We start from the raw sequence: 24,773 nt of genomic DNA on the forward strand, positions 1-24,773 counted from the left end.
ACTTTGAACTATTTCCGGTTTCCTATAAATGTGGAAATTTGAAGTTAAGGCCTCTGAGAACAGAGTCTATTAGCGCCATCAAAATTCCAAGTGCCTGGGGACTACCACATAATGCACTTGTTCAATCAAATTTGCTGCCAAAATAAATGGAGTCAGGTGATGGCAAACTTATATGATCATAGAAAATTCTAACTATAACCCAGGGAGTAGCATTTACCCAGGGAGTAGGGTTCACCTAAACTGAACTGGCACAGTGGCACTGGAAATCAAACAATAATGGCAATTTTCAAATTTTTAGTTAAGCAAAAGGCTTCAGCAATAAACTGAGATACATTTGAGGCACTATATGCTCTAAAGTCAATCTTGATTTGCAGAAATAGCATATATGCCCTAATTTAATGTAACCACCTAAAAGACAAAGGAAAGTTTTGGAAAAATGAGCCGAAGTAAACATAGAGAAGAAATGGCCTGATTTCTCCCAGATCATATTGTAAACTCCCTATGAATGGAGATTATAGCTCCCTGTTCACTCTTTCCAACACTATTCCTGACACCGCCTCACCATTATCTGCCATAGTTGCCTGGTGCAGAAGAGGGATTGAAGGCTCTCAAGAGTGGTACAGTGTAACCATAATGAGGCCAAGCTCTAAGCTCAAATTTTTGCTCTGCTAAGATTTCCCAGACAAGACCTTGGGAAGTTATTTAACCAAACTCAACCTCCATGGTCTAGTCTGTAGATGAGGCTAATATTGAAGTTTAACTTATAAGGCTGTTATGAATATTAAACCAATTACTGCATAGAAAGCCCAAAGAAAACACCTGCCATATAGTTAAGTGCTCAAAAATTAGTAACTATTATTTATTGCATAAGGGGATGAATAAGGTAGTGGTCTAACATACTTTGCATAATGAAGGAATGACTTAAGACGAGGATTTGCACTGTAAACCTGTGATTAAAAGAGTTAGGAAGAATATTATTGATGTATTCAGATATTTAAGCAAATAAAACTTTTGGACTCCAATATTAACTTAGTAATTGATATTATTAATTCTTAAAACAGAATCCTCCATGGAATCTTAAAATTTGTCACGGACTATAACATATATCACATTTAATTTTCTCAAAGGTCTTGTAGGGTACATAAAGAAGGGACTGCCCCTGATTTTAGATTAAATTGCTTATTAGGTGAGAAAATTTTTGTGGGACCAGAGGAAGAAATGCATTATATGTCTCAGTGCTCTTGGCATAATTGTGTATGCAAAGTACATCTTATTTTGGTGATGTTTTTGTATGAAAGACTTTTGAGCTCATTGTTATGACTCAGCAAAACTATGGCTTGTATTAGTTAATCTGATTCATTCCTTAATGGACATAATTATTCTACAAGGGTAAATACTGTTTCTCCATCAAGACTGGTTGAACTACTCTATGTATAAAGGTCAGCTACATCAGTTTTGGTTAGAGGTGTGGACATTTAAAATAGGTGGATTAAAGTAAAGAATATTCCAAAGATAATTGCCCAAAATATCCAAACCAGTATTTGCAGCTCAAGTGTATACCTGCCGTGATGGTTATCTGAACATCATTTTGTACCTTTGTTTGCATTTATCTATGTTTTATTTTATGTTAAACACATACAGCCCATGTAAGTTTCAAAACAGTTAATAATTCTATCTTCTCAATGAAAAAAAAAATCTGATTCCTGGAGATCTACCCTTTCATTTTTACTCATTTAAATTGATATCTGTAAAAGATCGTATGGCTTCTATCTTATGAAGGATTTTCTGTATTCAAATATTTACGTGAGACTTGTATAAAAATTATTCTTCATAGACAAAAAATATAGATATTGGTAGAATATGGCCAAGGAAATGTTATTTTGAATGTAATCCTAAAACATCTGAATATGCTTGTGTTTAAATGTATTATTATTTTAATTTTTAGGAAAAGCCCGATGGCTCCCCAGTATTTATTGCCTTCAGGTCCTCTACAAAGAAAAGTGTGCAGTACGACGATGTACCAGAATACAAAGACAGATTGAGCCTCTCAGAAAACTACACTTTGTCTATCAGTAATGCAAGGATCAGTGATGAAAAGAGATTTGTGTGCATGCTAGTAACTGAGGACAACGTGTTTGAGGCACCTACAATAGTCAAGGTGTTCAGTAAGTAGTCTGCAGCAGTGTCACTGCTAAGTGGGATCGATGGCCAGTACCAGACCATGTTCTTTAGAAAGAAGACTGAACTCTCTGTAGTGTCTCTATAGCAGGTATCTATATAAGGGGACTTAAAGAGATCTTCATTCTGCTCATATATACTATCAGCAAAGAAAACAAAGAGTATGAAATTCAAATAGGAGATTTGCAGTGAGGAACTAAAATGATATTCTCTGTTACTTTGTCATGTAAAAATGTCATGAGCTATGAAGTACTGCTACTGATAACTAGCAGGTGATCTTAATTTTTACTGACATGTACAAATAAGTGTTGTGTGATACATACATAGATATATGATACATATGTAATCATGTATATCATGCTTACATATACATGTATTTGGCTGAACCAAATGAAATTGCCATTTTGATACATAATAATAAAATATAAGCAAATTCAAACTATATTTTAACAGAGATATAAATTTTCCATTTATATATATCCACATATATAAATATCCCATATGTATCCACATATAAACATTTTATATATTATATATATTAGAGATATAGATACATTTCCATCCTGACCTTTATTGATTGGTTATTGATTTAGATTTCAAAAAGTATTCACTTGGTTTAGAAAAATTGTCCTAAAATTTAAAAAACTCACCACACCCTGAATGCTTATGTGGGATACACCAAGGAGAGAAAGTAGAGTAGGGATGGAAGAAGAGAAAATTGTAGAAGAAACTTGGAATAATTATAGTCACTATGACAAAATTACTTTGCCTAATGATAGCATATAGTTAATGTTACTGTGCAAACAGCTGTGCAAATGAATGACTTGAGAAGTTATAATTAAAGTATTTCATCTTTTAAAACTGAAATAAAAAGTCCCACCTCTGTTACTTCACAATATTTTAGACACTACAGAGAATGAAACAGGTCTCAAAAGTTTCAGAATGCCAGTCTTTCAGTCTTTTTTAATTAGGGAAGAAGGTTTCACTTTACAACTTTTTCCCCTCTGCTTTCTGATAACTTGACAGCGCCTAGAAATTATTAAAATAAATAGAGAAGAAAGAAACCCAGAGGGCCTTCCAACTACAGCAAGTAACTGTGGATTTTTCCTGTTTCTCTTGTGCAACTAAGTAGGTCTGTCCCTCAAGTATTTATACGGACTTCAAAGCTCCTATGGGCTCATGATGCAGATTCGAAGCATGCTTATACTATCAAAGGAAACCTTTGTTCCCCAGAAGAACCTTGTAAAAGCATATTACATGTTTCAGTTGATTACCTTTCAGCTTAGAAGGCACTTTCCAGAAACCATCCACACTTCTCGATCGTTTTATGAATCAAACCAACTACCAAGTGTTTGCATTCATGCCCGTTTCCATAAAACATCCCAAATAGTCTGCATCCTGCATTTGCCAGTGGCCCATGTACTTTTTTTATTTTCTTCTATTTCACTTTCATGTTATTAGAAAGATGAATAGTGCACTGCTCAGGACACTTTTCTAAAGTGAGTAATCAAAAAGTTTTTTGGTGATAGATATAATGTCATAATATAACCAGACATCAGAAATGGACCACAGCAGCTACAGAGGTTAAGTCACAGTACTCTAATGGTTATGTGTATTAATTTGTCATTGTCAGGTTTCATTTTTAAGGTGTTAAAATTTTCCTACACTGAGATGGTAATATACAAGGGAGTTGTGAAAATTCAGTTTGTTTCATTTGGAAGAATTATTTGTGACAGTTTTCAAAACATTTTTTGTAAAAAAAAAAAAAAAAAAAAATTAAGCTATTCCTCATATGCAAGAAATCATACCTGTAAATCAGCCCAAATCTGATTTTTCAGAAATCTGAAAAAAATTCAGTTGGCCTAATTCAATAAAATTTATAAGCTGATTTGGAATACAGGGAATTTCTATTATTGTGAAAACAAACTCACACCCCACCTACCGCCAACACCCCCCTACTTCCTTCTCTTTTTGATGTTGTTGAAAACAAAGTGATTCTCAGAAACAGAATTTGCATTCCAGGCTGTGGGCCAGGGAGAATTTACATAGACAAGTTACACACTCTTGAAAATGGTATTTTATACTAAAAATCGTGAGACCCTCCAAATCCAGTAAAATGAGCAGCAAAGCTTACGATAAAGACAATGTTTACAAAAAGCATATAGGGGCTTTGGTTTGTTTTTTTTGTTTTGTTTTGTTTTCAATGAATTTACTTTGGGTCACTTTCTGTGAAGCAAAAAGCAGCTGTGACAGGGAGACTTTCATTCTCTGCATATATATATTGCAGTCACTTAAGAGTTACTAAGCCCATCAATCAGTCCTCTGTTTCCCTCTGTTGAATCACTTAGCAACGTGCACTGTGTACCATAGAATCAAGTGTGGTTAATGGGAGCCAGTCTCAGATCAGGCTGCTGCTGATTGCCATCCTCATGAGCTAAGTCAAATTGTTTTTATTCAAAGTAGAGCCCCTGGCAAATGACCTTGCTATCTTTAATGTAGGTTTGCTTATTTAATTTTAAGCTATTCCTCATATGCAAGAAATCATACCTATAAATCAGCCCAAATCCAAATAAGTGGCATTCTTAGTCACCACTAATCAGATTTTTTCTTTTAGTTTAATGGCATCAAAATCAAACTGTGTTTTTATTCAGTGCACATTTGAGGTTAATAAAACCATTCAGAAGCAAGTGTCGACCTTTAAATGTGCCCAAAGATTCATTCTAGTGATTGTGAAAAAGGTCTAGAAGTCAAATGGATACCCAGAGAGCCAGAAGGCTGTTGGTGGTGAGATGGAGCAGTCACTGAGCGGGTCACCAGGAGACCTTACTTTGTGAGATCTGCTGCTAATTTCTGACTTTGGGCAAGTCACCTCACCAGTCTGGGGCTAGGATTCACTCCTCATCAGTAAAATGAATACTTTGGATGAGACGGGAGGTTTTCCCATTCTGATGCTAGGATCTTCTTCAGGAGTTAATGAAGACAGTTGAGGAAGGTGAGGAGCTATTTCTACTCGATTAGTGAGACTTCAGTCTATTTCAACATTTCAAAGTTTTTCATGATAATTTGTTCATGGAAAAAAAAAAATGGAGGAGTGGCTCCAGCTCTAAAAAAAATTTGAAAACCACACCCTGTGCTAATTACAAGTCTAGTCTACTCTGGTGGTGCTCTGTGGTATTGCAGACATGGAGTCTGCTCTGTGGTACATATGGACCAGGTCTTATGATGATGATGGGCTGTGTTTAGTGGCTTCACACAGAGGTACTTCAGAGCTTTTATTTGGATTCCTCCCATTTGGATACTGTTCTGACTGCTTTATCAAAATTAAATGTCTTTGCTTTCACCCTCCTCCTAAAAGTCATTCAACTTAAAAGTAAAATTTTGGGGGGTGTTGAGGGGGGAAGAAGCAGAAAATGATCTGTTCAACAATGAGATCTACACCAGATATTTCATTTTGATTATTTAAATATAAAAGATACCTTTTGCCCACAGTAGTTTGCTTAAAATACTTCATGATTTATGAGGGGTGATTGCTGACAAAGTACTGGGAAGAGCAGTTTTGAGTCAACACGACCATTTGCATCTGCCTTCACTTGCTCTCCTCTCTTACTAAATTGAGCTATCCTATGTGTGGGTTTTTATAGTAATACTAGAACACTGTGGGTAATACAGAGCAGTTGTGCCTTCTTCAATACATTCTCACCTTTCTGTGAGCTGGCTAGATGCCAAAAAATATACATTTTAGAAGGTTGCTGATTTTTAGATTATTTGAAGGCTAATGTTCATAGCTCTTACTAGCAACAGTCTGGGTATTAGAACAAAAGAGCCTGTCTATTTCAGTATATTTCTTTCTGACCACTCCCCAGCCACTTACCACAATTTCTTCTCCAGCTATAAAATCTCCCATATAACTGCAGATGATAAAAAACACAAAGAAAAGTAGAGGGAAAAGTAAGGGCACTATTGATGAAATGTTTTAATTGGCACTAAATATTACATGTAGCTTAACTTTTCACTATATATGATCAGCCCTTAATGGGTATTAGTGAAAGCCCTACAATTTATTTGGTTGAAAGCCACTATCCATAGCAAGCTAACACAGGAACAGAAACCAAATATTGCATGTTCTCACTTATAAGTGGGAGCTAAATGATGAGAACACACGGACACATAGAGGAGAACAACACACACTGGGGCCTTTCAGAGGGAGGAGGGTAGGAAGAGGGAGAGAATCAGGAAAAATAACTAATAGGTACTGGGCTTAATGCCTAAGTGATGAAATAATCTGTACAAAAACTCTCATGACATAACTTTACCTACGTAACAAACCTGCATTTGTACCCCTGAGCTTAAAACAAAATTATTAAAAACCGAAACCATTTGAGTCTTAGCATTATATATCATTGTTCAAGATAATGGCACATACTACATGTTGCCATGAATATCAGCTGCCCCCGTCTCCAACACACACATGCGTGCACACACACACACACACACCCCTTGTAAACTACTATCGGATTTAGAATAAACACTGTAAGATATTTTTAATCTCCCTATTGTATAATTTTAAGCTACCATAGTGTGGCCCTATTATGATATAGCTTCTAACTACTTAAGATAGCCAGGTCAGCAAAAAAGAAAATAAACAAAGGCATGATTTTTCCATTTGATAAATATTCAGTTGAGTGATTTAGAGAAACTTAGTCAAGAAGATTCAGAAGCAAAATTTGGCTTAAATCATTGCCCTTGACTAAATTACTTTAATGATACAAGTAAATGAGTAGCATTGCTTTTCCTTTCAATTCTATACTTGGTTATGAATCTTTGAATCATGTTAAGATATAATTCACATAGACTATTTTTTTAACACCTTGGAATCAATATGCAATTTTGCTAAAATAGTACATGTCCTCTTTTATGGTCCTCCAACTAATACTCATCAATTGTTACAACCTAATATAAAAGAAAATTACATTCAAGATACATAGTTAATATAGAGGGCTCGAAACAAACATTTAAGGAGAAAATAACTCAGGAAAATGAAATAAGTATTACCATTACAATCACAATACTCTCTGTGACCCTCTTTTCCAAACAGACGAATCATAAAGTAAGCATGATTAAACTTTAAACATCCTTTCATCAGGTTTCCTTAAGGTTTGCTACAGTTTCATTTCATTGAAAAAATAAGGAATTTTATAAAGCATTTGTGGCAACAAAACACACATGACCATGAGTAAAGGACCAAACATTGAAATACAAAGTGTTTATGATTATGGGTGCATTGATAAAACATTACAGGGTTTACAAAGCAAAGGTATACATTTTCTATTAGAGAAAGAGTATGTGCACAACAGTCTTGATATTTTACTTTGGTGAACTGGAAAGTAGTGAAACTTGGCAAAGCGACCCACCAAATCTGTCTATTTAGAACCTAAATTTATGGGGAGAATTGTCAAATATCGCCACATATTCCAGGCATAATACTCTTGAAGGAGAAACTAAGAATGTTTTGACCTTTTTTTCTGTTCATTTTGACTCTTCATTGGCCACATAAATTAACTGCATATATTACATCTATTGGGCTCTCAGAGAGGGTGTCACTAAATAACTGATTTCAGTTTCCAGAAAACTTTGACTTGATAATGTCAAGGTTTACTCTTATGTGAAAGACTTTAACCCCCACACAATATGTTTCCCAGAAACTAGTGTCTATTTTGAGAAGCTTTTTTTCTTGGTCAACTTTTTATCATTTTATAGTCACTATCCTACCAATCCGGTAGTCAAGTGTCACTTCTAGTTTGCGTTAATGTTAATTTTCTCTGTTGTGTCTTCCTATTTTTCTATATTTATTTTTTCTATTGTTCTATCTTGCTTATGCTTTGTTCCCAATCAGTGTATTTGGAAACTAGAAATCATTGTGAAAATTGTATTTGTGGAATTATATTTTAGAATTATATTTCTAGAATTATATTTCTAGAATTAATAGTTAAGTAGGCCCTCTTATAATTAAAGTGCACGAGTTCAACACATGGGAGGATTTATTATTTTTGTTCATTATTCTAATATCCAATGTAAAACATGTTTATGAGGGGAAATTAACTCTAGATATTAACCTAAAGAAGGTTACATTTGTTTCTCATACAGTCTAAAGATATCCATTTTGCTACCCCAGAGACATTTTGTCGTTTTACTTGTTTTCTATAATGATCTGGGGAGGTAACATGTCTAATAACTGAATTCCAAATTGAGCAATAATTATACAAAAGCCAATTTAGTTTAGTTTGGTAATCAAAATTAAAGGTATTAGGTGGTAAACAATATAAAAGAAAAATTAGCTGATTGTTTAAATACATTTGTTTATAAGAAAATAGAATAATTTTGGTCCATGAGACTCACAAAAATCAGTGACAATGAGGCAATATACTTTTTGTATAAACTAATTGTTGGAGCTATTTAAAAAGCGTAAAATCCATCACTGATAGGAAATAGCAGCTAAGAATAAAATAACTTAAAATCAGTTTGAATAATAAATTGCTGCTGCAACTTTTAATCAATTGCTCCTGAAGTCTTTATTAAAATGTATGTTTCTTAGAACTTCCTATATTTAAAATGTTTTTGTCCATCATCTCAGGTTCCACACTTGAAAGGTTTTCTCACATTTACAGTTTCATATTGTGACTTGGCTTAAGAGGTAAAGTCAGAGATATTTCGGAAATTTGGGTTTATAAATTCCTTAACTTGCTTTCTATTTCCCATGATTTTAGAACAGTGTTTCTCAAACTTTATGGTGACTGAGAATCCCCTAGGAACTTGTTTAAAATGTAGAGTTATGGGATTTTTTTTTTTTTCAGGAATTCTGATTCAGTAGGCCAAATAGGGCTCAGAAATCTGAATTTTAAACAAGAACCTTTGTGATTCTGGTTCGTGTAAATTAATGTCTTCACTTAATGAACTGGAAGTTACTGATAAGTAAGAAGTGCTCATGGTAATCAATTAGAGACAATATATCCTATGTAGGACATTAGCCCTTGTTTCACTATCAAATCCATATTCACCACTTATAAAGCATTCAGAAAGCATTATCGATATTTTATTCAAAGGAATTACAAGCACTGAAAATAACATTTAAGATAACAAATATTTGAAGGGGTAGATCTATAGATTCCCTAAATCCAGATTGTATAACGAAATCTATTTTTATTCTGTTGCTTATTCTTCTGTATTGAGTAAATGAATTGTTTTTGGTGTAAACCAAATCACAGAAGTCCCATTTTTCTTACATATGTACTTAAAATCTTTCTCTGCTTAACTTTAGAGCAACCATCTAAACCTGAAATTGTAAGCAAAGCACTCTTTCTCGAAACAGAGCAGCTAAAAAAGGTAAGAATTGTTTTTGATTGATACCTTTATTTAGCCAGTGTTGTAAGTGCCTTCTTCTGACCTTACATTCCAAGACAAGTAAGATAGGCTTTGCTCTTGTGGAGATGACAGTGTTGCAGCTCCCAATCAGAAATTATGCACAAGGCACAGAGGATACAACATGCTCACAGTGTCAGGTGACCATGGGGACATCAAGGAAGGTGGGGTCATTTCTGGAAAGAGGAGTCTTTCTTATTTGAATTAATGGATTGTTGAATAGAAGGCCAAAGCCAATTAGCATGATTCATGCCTGTAAGCCCAGCAGTTTGGGAGGTTACGGTGGGAGGATCACTTGAGCCCAGGAATTCGAGACCAGCCTGGGCAGCATGGCAAGACCTTGTTTATAAAAAATATTTAAAAGTTAGCCGGGCATAGTGGTACATGCCTGTGGTCCCAGCTGCTTGATAGGCTGATGCCTGGTAGGGAGGATTGCTTGAGCCTAGGAGGTCAAAGCTGCAGTGAGCCATGTTTGTGCCATTGCATTCCATTGTGGGCAACAGAGCAAGACCCTGTGTAAAAAAAATAGAGAGAGAGAATGATGAAAGATGAATAGATTTTCGCCAAGCCAAAGGTAGAGATGGCTTTCCAACAATATGAAATAATAGGATGTGAAAGAGAACGGTGTGTTTGGGAAACAGCAGATTTTGGCATTGATGAAACTGGGTGCCAAGACATAAAACAAGAAAGGATAGAAAGAGATGAATCTGGAGAGGCAAAGAAAAGCTGGATCATGACAAATCTTACATACTAAATAGGGAGTTTGGACTTTATTCTGTTGGCAAATTATGCTACTGAAAGATTGAAGTAAAGAGGTGAGATCAGATTCGAACAACGCATTAACAGATATGTGAAGGAAAACTGTATTAAAGTGGGGGACAAAGTTGGAGTTCCATATTGAATAATAATGTAACTAAAATAAGAAAGTTTTCCTTTGTTGGGAGGTAGAAACCCAAGTTCTACATTCTTTGCGTCATGTTAAATTTTACTGCATAAAATTATTTGATGAATATGAAATATTAAAGTTAAAATACATTTAAAGAAAGTGAAGGGAATTATAGAGTATGATAATATATATCATCTTGAAATATATGTAGTATGAAACTGGAGAGGCAGCCCCATTTTAACACCAAATTATTCTTCCGTATGAAGATCTATGATTCATGGTAATAGTCAGTAATAGTCAGTGTTAATAGAGTAATGTTATTTGGTTAATGTTAAAAATGAATAGTGTCAAAATGAATTTGGCAATGCTTTCAAATGAATGTGATTTTATAATAGTGACACCATCTATTGCACATTTAAAAATGGTCAAAGTATATTTTCAAATAAATTGTTAAAAACGTCTTAGAAAGACATTGTTTTTATACCAGAGAGCATACATTCAGTCTTTTGTCAGTGCTGGAAAATAAACTTGTCAAGAAACCTTTGGAATAACTCTGCATTGCCTGAGTTTCTGGAGTTTCCAAATTGACAGCCCCTGATTGAACCAAGGTAATAACATTGCCTTTTTATTTTGCAGTTGGGTGACTGCATTTCAGAAGACAGTTATCCAGATGGCAACATCACATGGTACAGGAATGGAAAAGTGCTACATCCCCTTGAAGGAGGTGGGTATGAGGGCAGGGGGACAGGGAGTACATTCAGAGGACCTGTTCTGACTTTCTTTTTTCTAGGTGTTCTTTAAGCCAGTGGTCTCCAACCTTTTTGGCAGCAGGAACTGGTTTCATGGAAGACAATTTTTCTTTGGATCGGGGTGGGGGGATGGTTTCAGGGTGATTTACAGGCATTATGTTTATTGTGTACTTTATTTCTATTATTATTACATCGTGATATATAACGAAATAATTATGCAACTCACCATAATGTAGAATCAGTGAGAGCCCTGAGCTTGTTTTTCTGGAACTAGACAGTCCCATCTAGGGGTGATGGGAGACAGTGATAGATCATCAGGCATCAGATTCTCATAACAAGTATGCAACCTACATCCCTCATATGCACAGTTCACAACAGGATTTGCATTCCTATAAGAACCTAATTCCACAGCTGATCTGACAGGAGGAGGAGCTCAGTCAGTAATGTGAGCCATGGGGAGTGGCTGTAAATACAAAAGAAGCTTCTTGTGGTTGCCCACTGCTCACCTCCTGCTGTGTGGACCAGTACCAGTCCTGGGGATTAGAGACCCGCGCTTTAAACTATTCAGGATCTAAATATGTTGCCCTCTTTTGAGCTATGACTCTTATGCTCTGTTACTTTAAGTATGTACTAAATTAATATGTGATTTTTTAAACATCATTTTCAGCCCTTGTACAGAAGAATCAAGAGTAGAGAAAATAATTTCTGTATATGGCATGATCTAGAAGTTAATTACATGAGTGGGAAAAGGGATTCCAGGATTCTGTTTCTGTGTCTCTGATTCACGGTTTTGAGACGACATCTAACCTCACTACATGTCAATTTTCTCTCCTGCTAAATACAGTTAGAAGGAAAAAACCACTTCTCAAAGGTGTGGTGCTGTTTCGTTAAGGATTGTGATTGTCAGATGAAAGACCCTATCATCAGTGTTCTTTATTTTCTTCAGCGGTGGTTATAATTTTTAAAAAGGAAATGGACCCAGTGACTCAGCTCTATACCATGACTTCCACCCTGGAGTACAAGACAACCAAGGCTGACATACAAATGCCATTCACCTGCTCTGTGACATATTATGGGCCATCTGGCCAGAAAACAATTCATTCTGAACAGGCAGTATTTGATATTTACTGTAAGTAATTCAATATATAATTATGTTATTTAATGTATTAGAAATAATATTCAAATGCTATTAATCTTTGAAGTCCCAATCCAATTATTCTTTGAATTCTGCTTCCAATCTGCACCCCAAATTGATGGCACCCACATAATCTCTTCCTGTTTAGGAGACCATAGCATGAATAAACATTTATCCATCCTATAATATCTTTCACTCTCTACTTTTTATCTATGAGTATCTCTTCTGAATTCCACTACACACTAAGTTCCTTAAAGATAAGGTCTATAACTGATCATTTTCTGGATGAATGATAGACAGATATAGACTTATGACTGACTGGCTTTCTAAATAAGAGATTACCATTTTAATGAAGAAATTTATTTTAATAATGAGATCAATTGCATAAGTTTGATAGGATGTTGTATTACAAGACATTTTACTTAACTAAATTGTGTATTTGAAACAGAGTGTTTGTCTACAAAGGAATCTTCATGGTCATCTGTTCTAACGTCATTATTTTAGTTAGTAAAGTGAGGCACAGATTCTTGCCCTAAATTAGCTGTAGATATTAGAATAGAATCTTTTTCTCCATTGCTGTGCTTTCCTTGTAAGACAGGTGCCAAGATAATCTAATGATTAGGAGCAAAAATGCTGGAATTCTAGTCCCAGCATTATCAATTACCATTTCTTGAAAAGTAGCTTAATTACTCTACATCTGTTTTCTTACTTTGAAATGGGAAAAATATAATACCTAACTGATAGTGTTGTTATAGAGAGTAAGTGAAATCACAAATCAAAAATAGCATGCTACATCACACATTAAATTGTCATTATTAAGTACTTTATTATTATTACTATATGGTCATTATCACAATATAAACATAGAGCTGAAGATATTTGGAGGGGAATGCAATAAAGGATTTTCTTCTTATTATTAATTTATCTAAAATTTTTGTGATACTGGCATGTGTTCTACAGTAACCTAGCACTTCTACATCTATTTTAGAGAAAAGCCAGGAATGCGTGCTGAGCCTTTCGAGAGAATCACCTCACCTACATTTCTTTTTTTGGCTCCCTAGGGCACAATATCTTATATGGGAACAAAGGTGAAATTCTTCCAAAGTTGCCCTAATATTAAAAGGTAGTTTTGCCTTAAACTTGGGAAATAAGTTTCAACTTGATTTAAACCCAAGAAATTAATATTTCATTATGTATAGCTTATCTAAAATCAAACTTTTTTTTTTAGATGAAGGCAGAATTCTTTCTTTTTTTTTTTTTGTGAGACGTAGTCTCATTCTGTTGCCCAGGCCAGAGTGCAGTGGCATAATCTCAGCTTACTGCAACCTCCACTTCTTGAATTCAAGTGATTCTCCTGCCTCAGCCTCCCAAGTAGCTGGGATTAGAAGCATGTGCCACCACACCCTGCTGATTTTTGTATTTTTAGTAGAGGTGGCGTTCCACCGTGTTGGCCAGGTTGGTCTCGAACTCCTGACCTCAGGTGATCTGCTCACCTCAGCCTCCCAAAGTACTGGGATTACAGGTGTGAGCCACCAAGCCCAGCCCAGAATTCTTTCTGTTAGAAATATTCAATTAGAAATAAACCATATTGGTGTAAGTGTAGGTGTACAAGACAGGAGAGAACATCAAGATAAGTAATAAGAATTGGGAAATTGGCTTCAGAAAGAACAGAAACATCTGTGAGTGTGAGGCATGCACAGTTGGGTAGACAGAGAAGTTCTTGAATGGATGCGAAGAAAATGATTTTATCATGCTGGCTGTGTAAGGTGCACTTGGCATGGATTTTAAGAAGCACAGTGGGCTTCATGGTGAAAACACGAAGCACAAAGAAGCAGTTTAAGACAGTCCTCACATTCAAGGAGTGTACTACTCCAATAGAGAAACAAGACATCTACATCAGAAGGAAATTGCCAATGCAAGGTTGTAAGGGTAAAAGCCTCAGGAACTCAGTATTAAGAGTCTTGAGGGCTCAGATGCGCAAGGACAGTGGTTCTCAAACTGTAGTGTGCATCAGAAGAATATGAAGGACTTGTTAGAGCACAGATTACTGCACCCTGGCCTTGAGTTTCTGATTTAGTGGGTGTAGGAAGGTGCTTGACACTCTGCATTTGTAACAAATTCCCTGATGGTGCTAATGCTGCTGATCTGAGGACTACGAGTGGAGAACCACTGCTCTAGGAAGACTTCAGAGAACAGAAGGAGATCGCTAAATGGAAAGGAGAGACGAGTCCATTTCAAGAAAAAAAAAAAATTGGCCAATTCATCTTGAGAAAGCTAGAGACAAATGTACCAGTCCACTCCTTTCTTACCCTATTCAATCAGTAATGAGGTTTTAGAGAATCTAGCTCTTTAATCTTTGTTTTGATCTGATTTCTGCCTTCTGACACTGCCTACATTTATGCCACCATTCCTCATTGCCGGTATTTCTGCAATGGATTTCAAAGTAGTATTTTTCAAATGAATTGCAAAATAGTATTTCTCTTGTCTGCCCACCATTCTCTGTTCACCCCCAAATAAACCGCCATCGAAACTGCTGTCAGAAATATTTTTCTAAAACACAAATGTGATAAAAACTTCTCAGTGACTCCCCAGAGCTCTCAGATTAATATCCTTCCCCCTCCCCCAATTGCAATATGCCTTGAGTTCATTTCAGCCATGGTCCTACAGTATGTCTCAGCCCTCATCACTGCCTGTATCCATTGTGGTCTGTTCTACTTTCCAGATTCCTTCTGTAGAGTAATACTTACATGCCTATGCATATGCTGTCATTTTCCCACCGTTATCATTTAGCAAACACCCATTTATGTGTCAAAACCCAGCTCCAGGGTCAGTTCCTCCAGGAAGCTTCCTAGTCACATGTATCGATGGCTACCAGGATCCCTATGCTTGTGTCATATGCAGGTTTTATGTGGTCATACTCTTAATTATTAAGTTTGGTGTCTTTACAAATAGAGGAAACGTTCATTGAGGCAGGGTTTTCAACTTTATAATTCCAGCACTTAAGGCTTGCACAATATAGATGCCAAACAAATGAATAAACGAAGAAGGACTGTAGGATAAATAAATACATGAAAAGAAAATTTCAGTAGACAGTTTTAGTTATTTTGTAGGGGTTTATGTAGCAGAGTAAGAGAGAAGACTCTCACTTGAGCTGGGTTCAAGCCAAATTGTGGATACCAGGCTAAGGAGTTTTTATTTTTAATCTTCATATGTTGGGAATGTGTAACAGATTTTGAGTATCATTGTAATATTCAAAGTGCTACTTCAGAAAACTGATTCAGAGGAAATATATATGAAAGGATCAAAAGGAAGGAGACTCAAGATGAGGAACCAAGTGAAATTTGATGGCATTGCTTCAGGTGTAGGTTAATTAGGACATGGACTAAGGAAGTGTTAGTGAGAATAGAAAGGGAGAATCAGTCCCAAAATATATTGTAAAGTATTAATCATCAAGACATGGTGACTGAATGGATAAGAGAGGGCAAAGGAGAAAGCCAGGGTAATGGGCAAAAAGATGATTTACTAATGGGCAGAGTAAAATTCAAAGTCAGGGGCAAACACAGAGCAAGGGATCATTAATTTTGAGGTAAGCATGTTAGTGGACATGCAGAGAGTTACTGTCAAAACGCAAATGTGTTACATTAACCCTTTGATGACTCTCTAATACAAAGCGGAGCCTATTGAAAAGGGAATACAGAGAAGGGGAGTTTTAAAATAGAGAAAGAAGTCAGAGATTGCCATCCCTGGCTGTTCTGTTGTGTCAGCCTTGATCAGAGATGTGCCACAGTGACAAGCCACAGGCCAAACATGAGCACTAGTCAGAGAAGGGCCAAGTAAGAAAAGCAGGAGAGGCCCAGAAACGGAAGGTCAGCAGGGCACCAAAACCAGATTTTATTTACTTTTCAACCTCACCGGGAATTGCTGGTTAGGAAACTACTTCAGGCAAATCCAGAAAAACAAATAAGAAGTGTATTAAATCAATCACCGTTTAACCTCAGAATATACTGGACAAATATTCAGAGATGCCCAAGCATAGAGAAAAGGCAAAGAAACAATCTATAACAACCTTCTATAAAGTTTTTTTATCTGCACTTTATCTATAGAAAGGTAAATAAATGACTGCAAGAGATAGAACAAAACCTCCAAAAGTATAACTTACTCATTTCACTTGTTAGCTAATAAAAAAAATAGATTTTCATAGATAATTTTTAGTGTCACCAGTTTGGAAATATATACACATGCCTCAATAATTATTAAGTCCTGTGGAAAACATTCTATAAAACATACCTTTGCATTATATGATTTCAAAATTTATTATTCATTGTATTATCTAGCAATATAACAAATGGATACGTTAGTGGATCATTTCTAATTGCCAGCACCGCTTCATTTTATTTCCTGTTTGCTAGATATGGTTCACTGTAGCCAGCATTTAATTTCGTTAGCATTCTACCATTGAGTGCTGAAGCATACCCTTTAGCCCTATTTTCTCCATAAATATCACCAAAATGGAATGAAAGTTGCATCTTGGCTCCAATGAACAGGACAAAATTACAATACATTTACAGTCCTGTTGATCGTGTCAAGGGTCTCCGTCAGTTCATAGGATTCATCTTTTTTTAAGCAGATCTTCTCTCCTGCATGCCGAAATCCTTACTGGTATTGTTTAGCTCATGTCTCCTCTTTTTTTTTTCATATGAAATATTATTATGCAATATGAGTACAGTGGTATCTAATAGCTTTAGCTATTTGCTAGCTGATTTTTGTCCTTCCAAACTATAAGATTCATATAATATGTAATTAAATTTCCCTGTAATAAAGCCATGCAGTTTGATTGTTCCTATGGTCTTTTATACATAAAATAATTACCACCATTCCTACCTCAGTTAAAGACATTTTGCTAAGAAGAAATTGATTTTTATGTAACAGGATTTCTTTGTAGTTTGCCCTAACTAAGATTAGTACTTGTATAGCAAGTAGCTATTAGCTTCAATCCTTCTATAAAAAGGTATATTTAAGCAATTACCATTACTAGCTTCTTAAGAAAATTATGTATAATTTAGTCATTTACATTGTATGCACAGAGTAATTCGGTACTTGACAAAAATGGTTAACTTGTGTCTGTAACTCTTACAGATCCTACAGAGCAGGTGACAATACAAGTGCTGCCACCAAAAAATGCCATCAAAGAAGGGGATAACATCACTCTTAAATGCTTAGGGAATGGCAACCCTCCCCCAGAGGAATTTTTGTTTTATTTACCAGTAAGTGCTTAAGTATTACTTCAGTTGGATGACTATCATTTTATCCTGTTGTTTGACTTCTGGCTGCCATGAAGAATTGTACTTACATGGAAAGATTAAGTGAGAAAAAATGTTATTGCTGGCGACAAGAGACACCACCTATAAAATGTCATGTGGAAGCTTTTTCTGCACCTGCCAGTGTTCTTGCCTTTTTTCTCAATGCTGAGAGATTTCAAGGACAAAGAGAAAAAAAAAAAGCCAACCACAGGAAACCATAATTGCAAAAACTTAAAGTTTAATTGTCCAAATAAACTGTAAGAATCTGCTCCTCAGAAGCAGATAACTCCAAAATGAAAACTGATGACAGTGGATGAACTGATGTGGATTCTAAATCTGCCCACAACATTGCCCCGAACACACCTCTAACCCTCTGAAGTAGGGATAGTTCTGTTGCACGTTATATTTAGGATAATGCTATGGCTCTTTTTTTGTCATTATGTATAATCTTGAAATGCCATTTCCTCAACTTTTCTCCATATCATAGCTGAAGGAAATGATATGCATAGAGGATACTTTGGAAAATTCCTCTCGGATGTGCTCTGCATGTCATAAGGATCTGGAAGCAGACAAGGAGAGAGCTCTCTCTGAGGACGCCTGTTTGCTCTCCTGTATCTTTGTGTTTGACATCACTTTCACATTGAGGGAAGCCGTAATGCAACTCAATACTGCATTTACTGCAGGGATGTGCTTACAAATTTCATCTACCACAGTACTCATTAGTATTTAAGAATGTCATTCACTACATTATTCAGAAGACTAGTATAAGTAATTTCTTTATGCTGACAGAAAACTTTGTTTCTCCTAATAAATTAATTGCTGTTTTTGTTTCCTTTGCAAAGGAAAATTTAAAACTAATTAGGTTTCCGCTTTGGCTATCAGGGATGACAGGGCCAAATTTGTGTCTCAGTTTTAGCAATAATATCTGCTGAATATCTTTCTTTGTTAACATATATTATTCCTATATCATCTATATTTTTCCTAGTCTTAATTAATTTCTTAATTTCTTTTCTTTTTCTTTCGTCATTTTCTTTTTTTTCCTCTCCTCTCTCTCTTCCTTTCCCCTCTTTCTTTCTCATTCTTCTCATTTCATCTTTTCTTCCTTTTTACTTTCCTTCCTTCCTTCTTTCTTTCGTTCCTTTTATGTTTTTTCTTTTAATCTGTATATATAGCGTATTTCCTTTAAGCTGCCTCAAATATTTTTGTCAAATTACATAGGCATAAATATGAAAATAAAACATTGGACTTTTTAAAAATGCCCTTGAAACTTGAGCAAAAGCCATGCTGTCAATAAAATAAAAGTAATCAATAGAAAATAAATCAGCTCTCAAATTCCTACGATCCAAAATATTAATTATTTGCCCAGGAATCAGATGTTGGTAACACAAACTGTACTCTTTTTGCGTGATCTATGAAACACATTCCCTTTTTTATCTTACTTGATAAAATGCTATCTTCATCAAGAAATACAACTGTTCTCATTGTAGCGACCAAGTATAATCATCTGACATTTTGCCTCTATCAAAAGGGACAGCCCGAAGGAATAAGAAGCTCAAATACTTACACACTGACAGATGTGAGGCGCAATGCAACAGGAGACTACAAGTGTTCCCTGATAGACAAAAAAAGCATGATTGCTTCAACAGCCATCACAGTTCACTGTAAGTCACCTACTTCCTCATCAGCAGCTTCACCTCAAAGGCTTCTAATAGCTTAATGTAGCTATCTTTTCAAATGAACTGCAGGTATATCTTTCTTAAATAACTTGGTTGTAATAGATGCAGTAGAGAGAGAGCATCAGGATAAGCTCACCTTTGTCCAGATTTGCACTGCAATATTGAAACCTTGCATGGCTCTGATAACTGCAACTTTTGGCAGTGGTACATCTCCATCTTCTTCCTAAGTGTCTTCAATTTGTGGCGTCAATGAACAATACTCATATGGACCTTAAAGAAACAACTCTGTATATTTTAAGAAAACATTTCCATGTTCTTGAAGTGCACCAGCTTTGCAGTTGACCCGGCATTATCATTTGTGTTACAGAATAAATTTAACACCCAAACTCAGGCAATACAAAGTTACTACAGACTCAGTTTTGGGAACAGGAAGTAGAGATCATTAGACGTTATTTATTGGCTGAATGTACTCTATATAGAGGGGTAGGAAATTTCTGGAAACAGAACCTCTTGAAAATCACTGTGGACATAACTGTTTAACCTTTAATTTGCTTTTGATCTCCAAATACTCCAAAAGTTATATTTGCCTCGGTGTGACAGAAAAAGACACACATAAATACCAGACATTTAACTTGAGTTCTTTATGTTCTAATTCATGGCAGTCCATATTATTGATGTACCTGATGAATCATGAAAATGGTAAACTAATTCATACCACACCCTGGTGACACTAGAATTCAGAGTGCTTTGAGCAAATGTCAGTCTTGCTTGGAGGTATAGTACAAACTTCCTAATAAGTCCTTTGCACTCGACAGTACCATTAATAAGGTTTCCTCTAGACATCATCCACTACAATCCCACTGAGTATAAAGAGACTTTAGAAATTTTCTTGCGTACATAGTTCTAACTCTTTCATTTGACTCATAATACTTTAAAAACATGTGGGATATGAGCTAAAATTTTGAGAGAGATACAGGGGGGTGCATTGGGGAATAAAGCAACCAGATGGTTGCTTCTGATTGTCTGATGTTTGGAGTGCTCCCTTGAGAGCCCTGTAAAAATAGTGGACTGTTATGTTCACAGCTGGGCCATTTCTCCATTTACTCCTTGCTTATGTTGCTTGGGTTTGAATGTGTCTACCATCAGGGGCTAGTTACAGAGAAAGCAGTAGCTTCCAGTATAACAATATTATCCAGTCTTGTTCCATGAAAATAAAATAAAATAATGAAGAGAGAGAATGTAGCCAGCAGATAGAAGCATATGTGGAATAGCTCTCTATTATCATTGCTCATGATGTCTTTGGGCCACTAATCAATAATCTAGTGCCTTAGAGATGGTGTGATGTGCTTATTTTTAAGAGATGCAAGGTACACAGGTCTCTAAAAGAAGAGGGCTCTTATTTACTTTACTTGTAGATAAGGCAGGGAAGGATAGATGGCAGACTGACAAAGCAAAAGACTTAGTTGCAGCCACGTAATGCCTACATGTTTAGCTGTGATGGGGGAAAATTAAACAAAAGTGTGTAAAAGTTTAATTGGATTTTAGTGCATTTAATTAGATTTAAATGCATCTTGGTTTTGACAGGTAGACTCTAACACTGGGTTTTAACTCTATTGCTGACTCTGTTCCTCCTCAAAAGCTGAAAAAAAGTATTTCAAGTAAATCAACATCTGATTCTAAATTATATGGAAACATAAAAATCCTATTTTTACCCACTTATCTTTGATTGCTTGCTTATTTTCCAAAAACAAGATTTGTTTCCTTTTCAAACATGTCTAAAGGAAGTGTGGGTAGAGAAGCACCAACCCATTCTTGCACATGTTTGCAGAATAGACTGCTCATCAAGTCTCACAGCCTACAAATTCCTAGTTGCTGATGAAAGTCACTGTTTCCCTGCCAATATATGCACACATAGAGTCTTCATCAGAGCTTTCAAAGTCCATCATTGTCCTGTAAAATTATTTATCTCCTCTCTGGAAAATTAACTATCCAGCTAACAAAAACTTCTAACTCATCCAGAATAAAATTTTCATCTAAATACAATTCACCCAAATATTCCAAGGAAACTCCACTTTTCTATATGATGGTACATGGTTTAATATTAATGAGAAACTGAGAAAGCATGCTCCTTCCCTTCATTCATTCAATAGTAATGTTTGAGAGTCTACTATGTGTCAGCCACTGTGGATATATCAGTGACAAACCAAGTCACAATCACTACCCTCATGGTGCTTTCAGTCTGATAGGAGAGACGAACTTTAAAAATGATGTTGCAGTCAACAAGTTGCAGTTATGACATATTAAACCAAGGAGAAACTCGGAGTGTAATGGCAAGTCTTCATACTGTAGAACAAAGACACAACTCCTAGTGTGGCAAGCATGGTCCTCTTCAGTCTGGTCTCAATGAATTGTGTGAGTTTAACTTCCATGAGTTGTCACCACTTATACCCAATTACTCACCATTACAAAATCTGCCAAGCTTTCTCATGTCTTTGCCTTTGCTTATGTGACCAAAGTTTTCGTTGCATCTTCCCCTATCAAAGTCCTTCTCAACCATCAGAGGCCATGAACATATAGTATTCCCTTTACAAAGCCTTTATTACTGCTTTGAAACCCAGTTTGGCTCTGTTCTCTATACTTCCATTAAGTCTTCATTTGTACCTCTGTTTCTAGCCTGCCTTTCATCTTTCAACAAATATTTATTGAACTCCAAATCAGTGTCAGGTTTGCTACTAGGTGCTGATTTTATGGGCTGTGTGTTATAGTCAGCATAGTACCTCTACCTCATTGACTTATAAGGTCATTATTTATCTCTGCATCTCTCATCAGTGCTTGGGACGTAGTAGCTGTACAATAAATACTTGTTCAATTGAGTTGGAATTTTCTCATACAGATCAGACTACGACAGTAAGATTTTTATAAAAATTGTTTTCCATCAACTGGATGAGAAATGGAATAGCACTTTTTTTTTTATTATACTTTAGGTTTTAGGGTACATGTGCACAATGTGCAGGTTTGTTACATATGTATCCATGTGCCATGTTGGTGTGCTGCACCCATTAACTCGTCATTTAGCATTAGGTATATCTCCTAATGCTGTCCCTCCCCCCTCCCCCCACCCCACAACAGTCCCCGGAGTGTGATGTTCCCTTTCCTGTGTCCATGAGTTCTCATTGTTCAATTCCCACCTATGAGTGAGAACATGCGGTGTTTGGTTTTTTGTCCTTGCGATAGCACTTTTTAAAAATATTTGCTGCTATGGTAAATTCTCTCTGAAGAAACACAACTACTATCTCATGGTTTTTCAATTTATCACTTGCTGTCTAAAGATGCTTGATTTTCCAACATTTATGCCTTACTGTCTCTTTATATAATATTTACCTAGTCATCATCTTTATTTTCTTCCAGAAGTGACTTAAGATTTTTTTTTCTTAAGGTGATAGACCCTAGGGGAATATTTATATCCCCTCAAAATATCAATCATGTTAACTGCAAATAAATGGATAATCAATTAGATTGACCATTCTCTTGTCTAAACTAGTCTCAAGGCTGGCTTGAAAAACTAGGCTAATCATGCTATTGTCCAGTTATTTTAGTCATATAAATCAGTTCTGAATGTTCAAATGCAGTTAGAAGAAATTTATTTTCTTTCATCTTTTCTTCTCCAAAATATTTTGACTATCTTACATTTCAGAGTTAGCATTTTGAACAGATTTTCTGCTTCACAGATTTGGATTTGTCCTTAAACCCAAGTGGAGAAGTGACCAGACAGATTGGTGATGCCCTACCCGTGTCATGCACAATATCCGCTAGCAGGAATGCAACTGTGGTATGGATGAAAGTAAGCAATATTTTGGTACTACCCTGCTGTTTGGATTGATTTCTTTTTAGGTTTCTTATGCCCTTTATATTGTATTCAAGTAGATATATTCATGGATGTGTTTATATACCAGCTCTCTGTCTCTCTCTGTTTCTGATAAGAGAAATAAAATAACAATAAAATTTTAGAGGTGCTCAACAGGTTGACATCCATAATTGGTGTTCTGAAACTTAGTTTGGGGTGTTATGTCAATTATGTGTATATACTAATTATACACACACCACACACATGTGTGCACATACGAACATAGTTATATACCACAGGGCTTAACAGTTTAGTGTGTTTTTGCCCACATTATCCTTACATGATATTTACAACAACCCTGTGAAATATAAAGATTATTATTTTCCCCACATTCTTCATATAAAGAAATGGAAGGGAAAGAAATCAGAAAGCTCGTAACTGACAGAGTAAAGACTCAAGGCCAGACCTTACTGAGTATAAATACTATGCTTTGATAAGACACCTTTTGTCTCTCTGCTGCTGAGACCACTCTTAAGTTTCTGAAAACAGGTTCCACTGGATCAAGAGCTCCTAGAAAGCAATCCCTTTTATCCCTGAGCTATAGTAGAATACCTGGAACATAGTAGGAGTTAATTCAGTATTTCCTGAACAAGTACTTATACTCTTGTAATTGTCTGAAATGTAGGCCATTGGCTATCCTTTTAGAGTAAGGAAGTGTGACTGATAATTGGTGATTTGAGACAAGGTTATCACCAAAGGAAAAGGTTGTGATTGTGATCCCTTCACTTAAACACTTGGCTAGTATATCCAAACTCCCAGTGCATTTGTTACCAGAGCATAACATGTGACAAGAACCCTTAACCCATGGTGGGTTTAGAAAACACACATACCATTTGAAATAGGAGTTGACAAGAATTACCTTTATAAGAAACTGTGGAGAAATATTTTTTCTAGAGATTCTTTTTGATGGAAATATATTGATGAAATTATTTTGTATTGCTTTACTGCCTGCTTTTTGATCCTTTTTAACACTCAATCCTCTGTTACTTGTTGTCTTACTCTGTGAGCTCAGTTTCTTATTCTACTCTCTTTCAGCCACAGCCTCATCACAACTTGTTCACTAAAATAAAGTGCCACTTCCTGTGCTGCAATCTAGCATGATATGTTTGTAGTAATCAGTGATCACAAGGCTAGACAAGTTCTAGGCAACTAGACTAATTCATAATCATTTGAACACTCACTGCATGTTTTACTGTAGGACTAGAGAAACTAAGTTTACTGTGGTTTAAACTGTTTTTACATCAACTGCAATCACTGTTATGAATGAACTGTCATGAACAGCTCATGTATTCAAAATAGTGATGATCAGTATTCCCTGATTATTGGTTAGTTAATGGAGAATGGGAAAAAATATCCTAATGGACAAAGACCACATAATCTTAGGATTGTGTCTAGTTGCCTGCTTATGATCATTTCAATTCCTGACGTAATAGGATTATTTTCTGTATATCAGGTGATTTTTTAAAATTAAATGTTACATTTTCTTTGTTCATAGAAATTGGAATAGAACGCTTTCCAAATTATAAATT

General features: G+C 35.7%; 1 protein-coding gene across 9 annotated transcripts in view; it reads left to right on the forward strand.

Annotated features, from left to right (window-relative positions):
• The window catches only part of ALCAM (activated leukocyte cell adhesion molecule), a 210,156-nt gene that overhangs the window by 155,736 nt on the left and 29,647 nt on the right, over window positions 1–24,773 (forward strand). For all 9 annotated transcript variants that reach the window (XR_010118624.1, XM_055260233.2, XM_063630600.1 and 6 more), the window contains exons 3-9: window positions 1,946–2,165; window positions 9,494–9,558; window positions 11,117–11,204; window positions 12,176–12,358; window positions 17,501–17,628; window positions 19,193–19,325; window positions 23,069–23,181. Coding sequence is in view for 8 of the 9 variants with exons in the window: in XM_055260233.2 (XP_055116208.2) it covers window positions 1,946–2,165; window positions 9,494–9,558; window positions 11,117–11,204; window positions 12,176–12,358; window positions 17,501–17,628; window positions 19,193–19,325; window positions 23,069–23,181 (930 nt within the window). In the remaining variant the exon portion in view is untranslated. The remainder of the gene's footprint in view (window positions 1–1,945; window positions 2,166–9,493; window positions 9,559–11,116; window positions 11,205–12,175; window positions 12,359–17,500; window positions 17,629–19,192; window positions 19,326–23,068; window positions 23,182–24,773) is intronic.

The sequence above is a fragment of the Symphalangus syndactylus genome, chromosome 21 (assembly GCF_028878055.3).
Source record: "Symphalangus syndactylus isolate Jambi chromosome 21, NHGRI_mSymSyn1-v2.1_pri, whole genome shotgun sequence".
NCBI lineage: Eukaryota > Metazoa > Chordata > Mammalia > Primates > Hylobatidae > Symphalangus > Symphalangus syndactylus.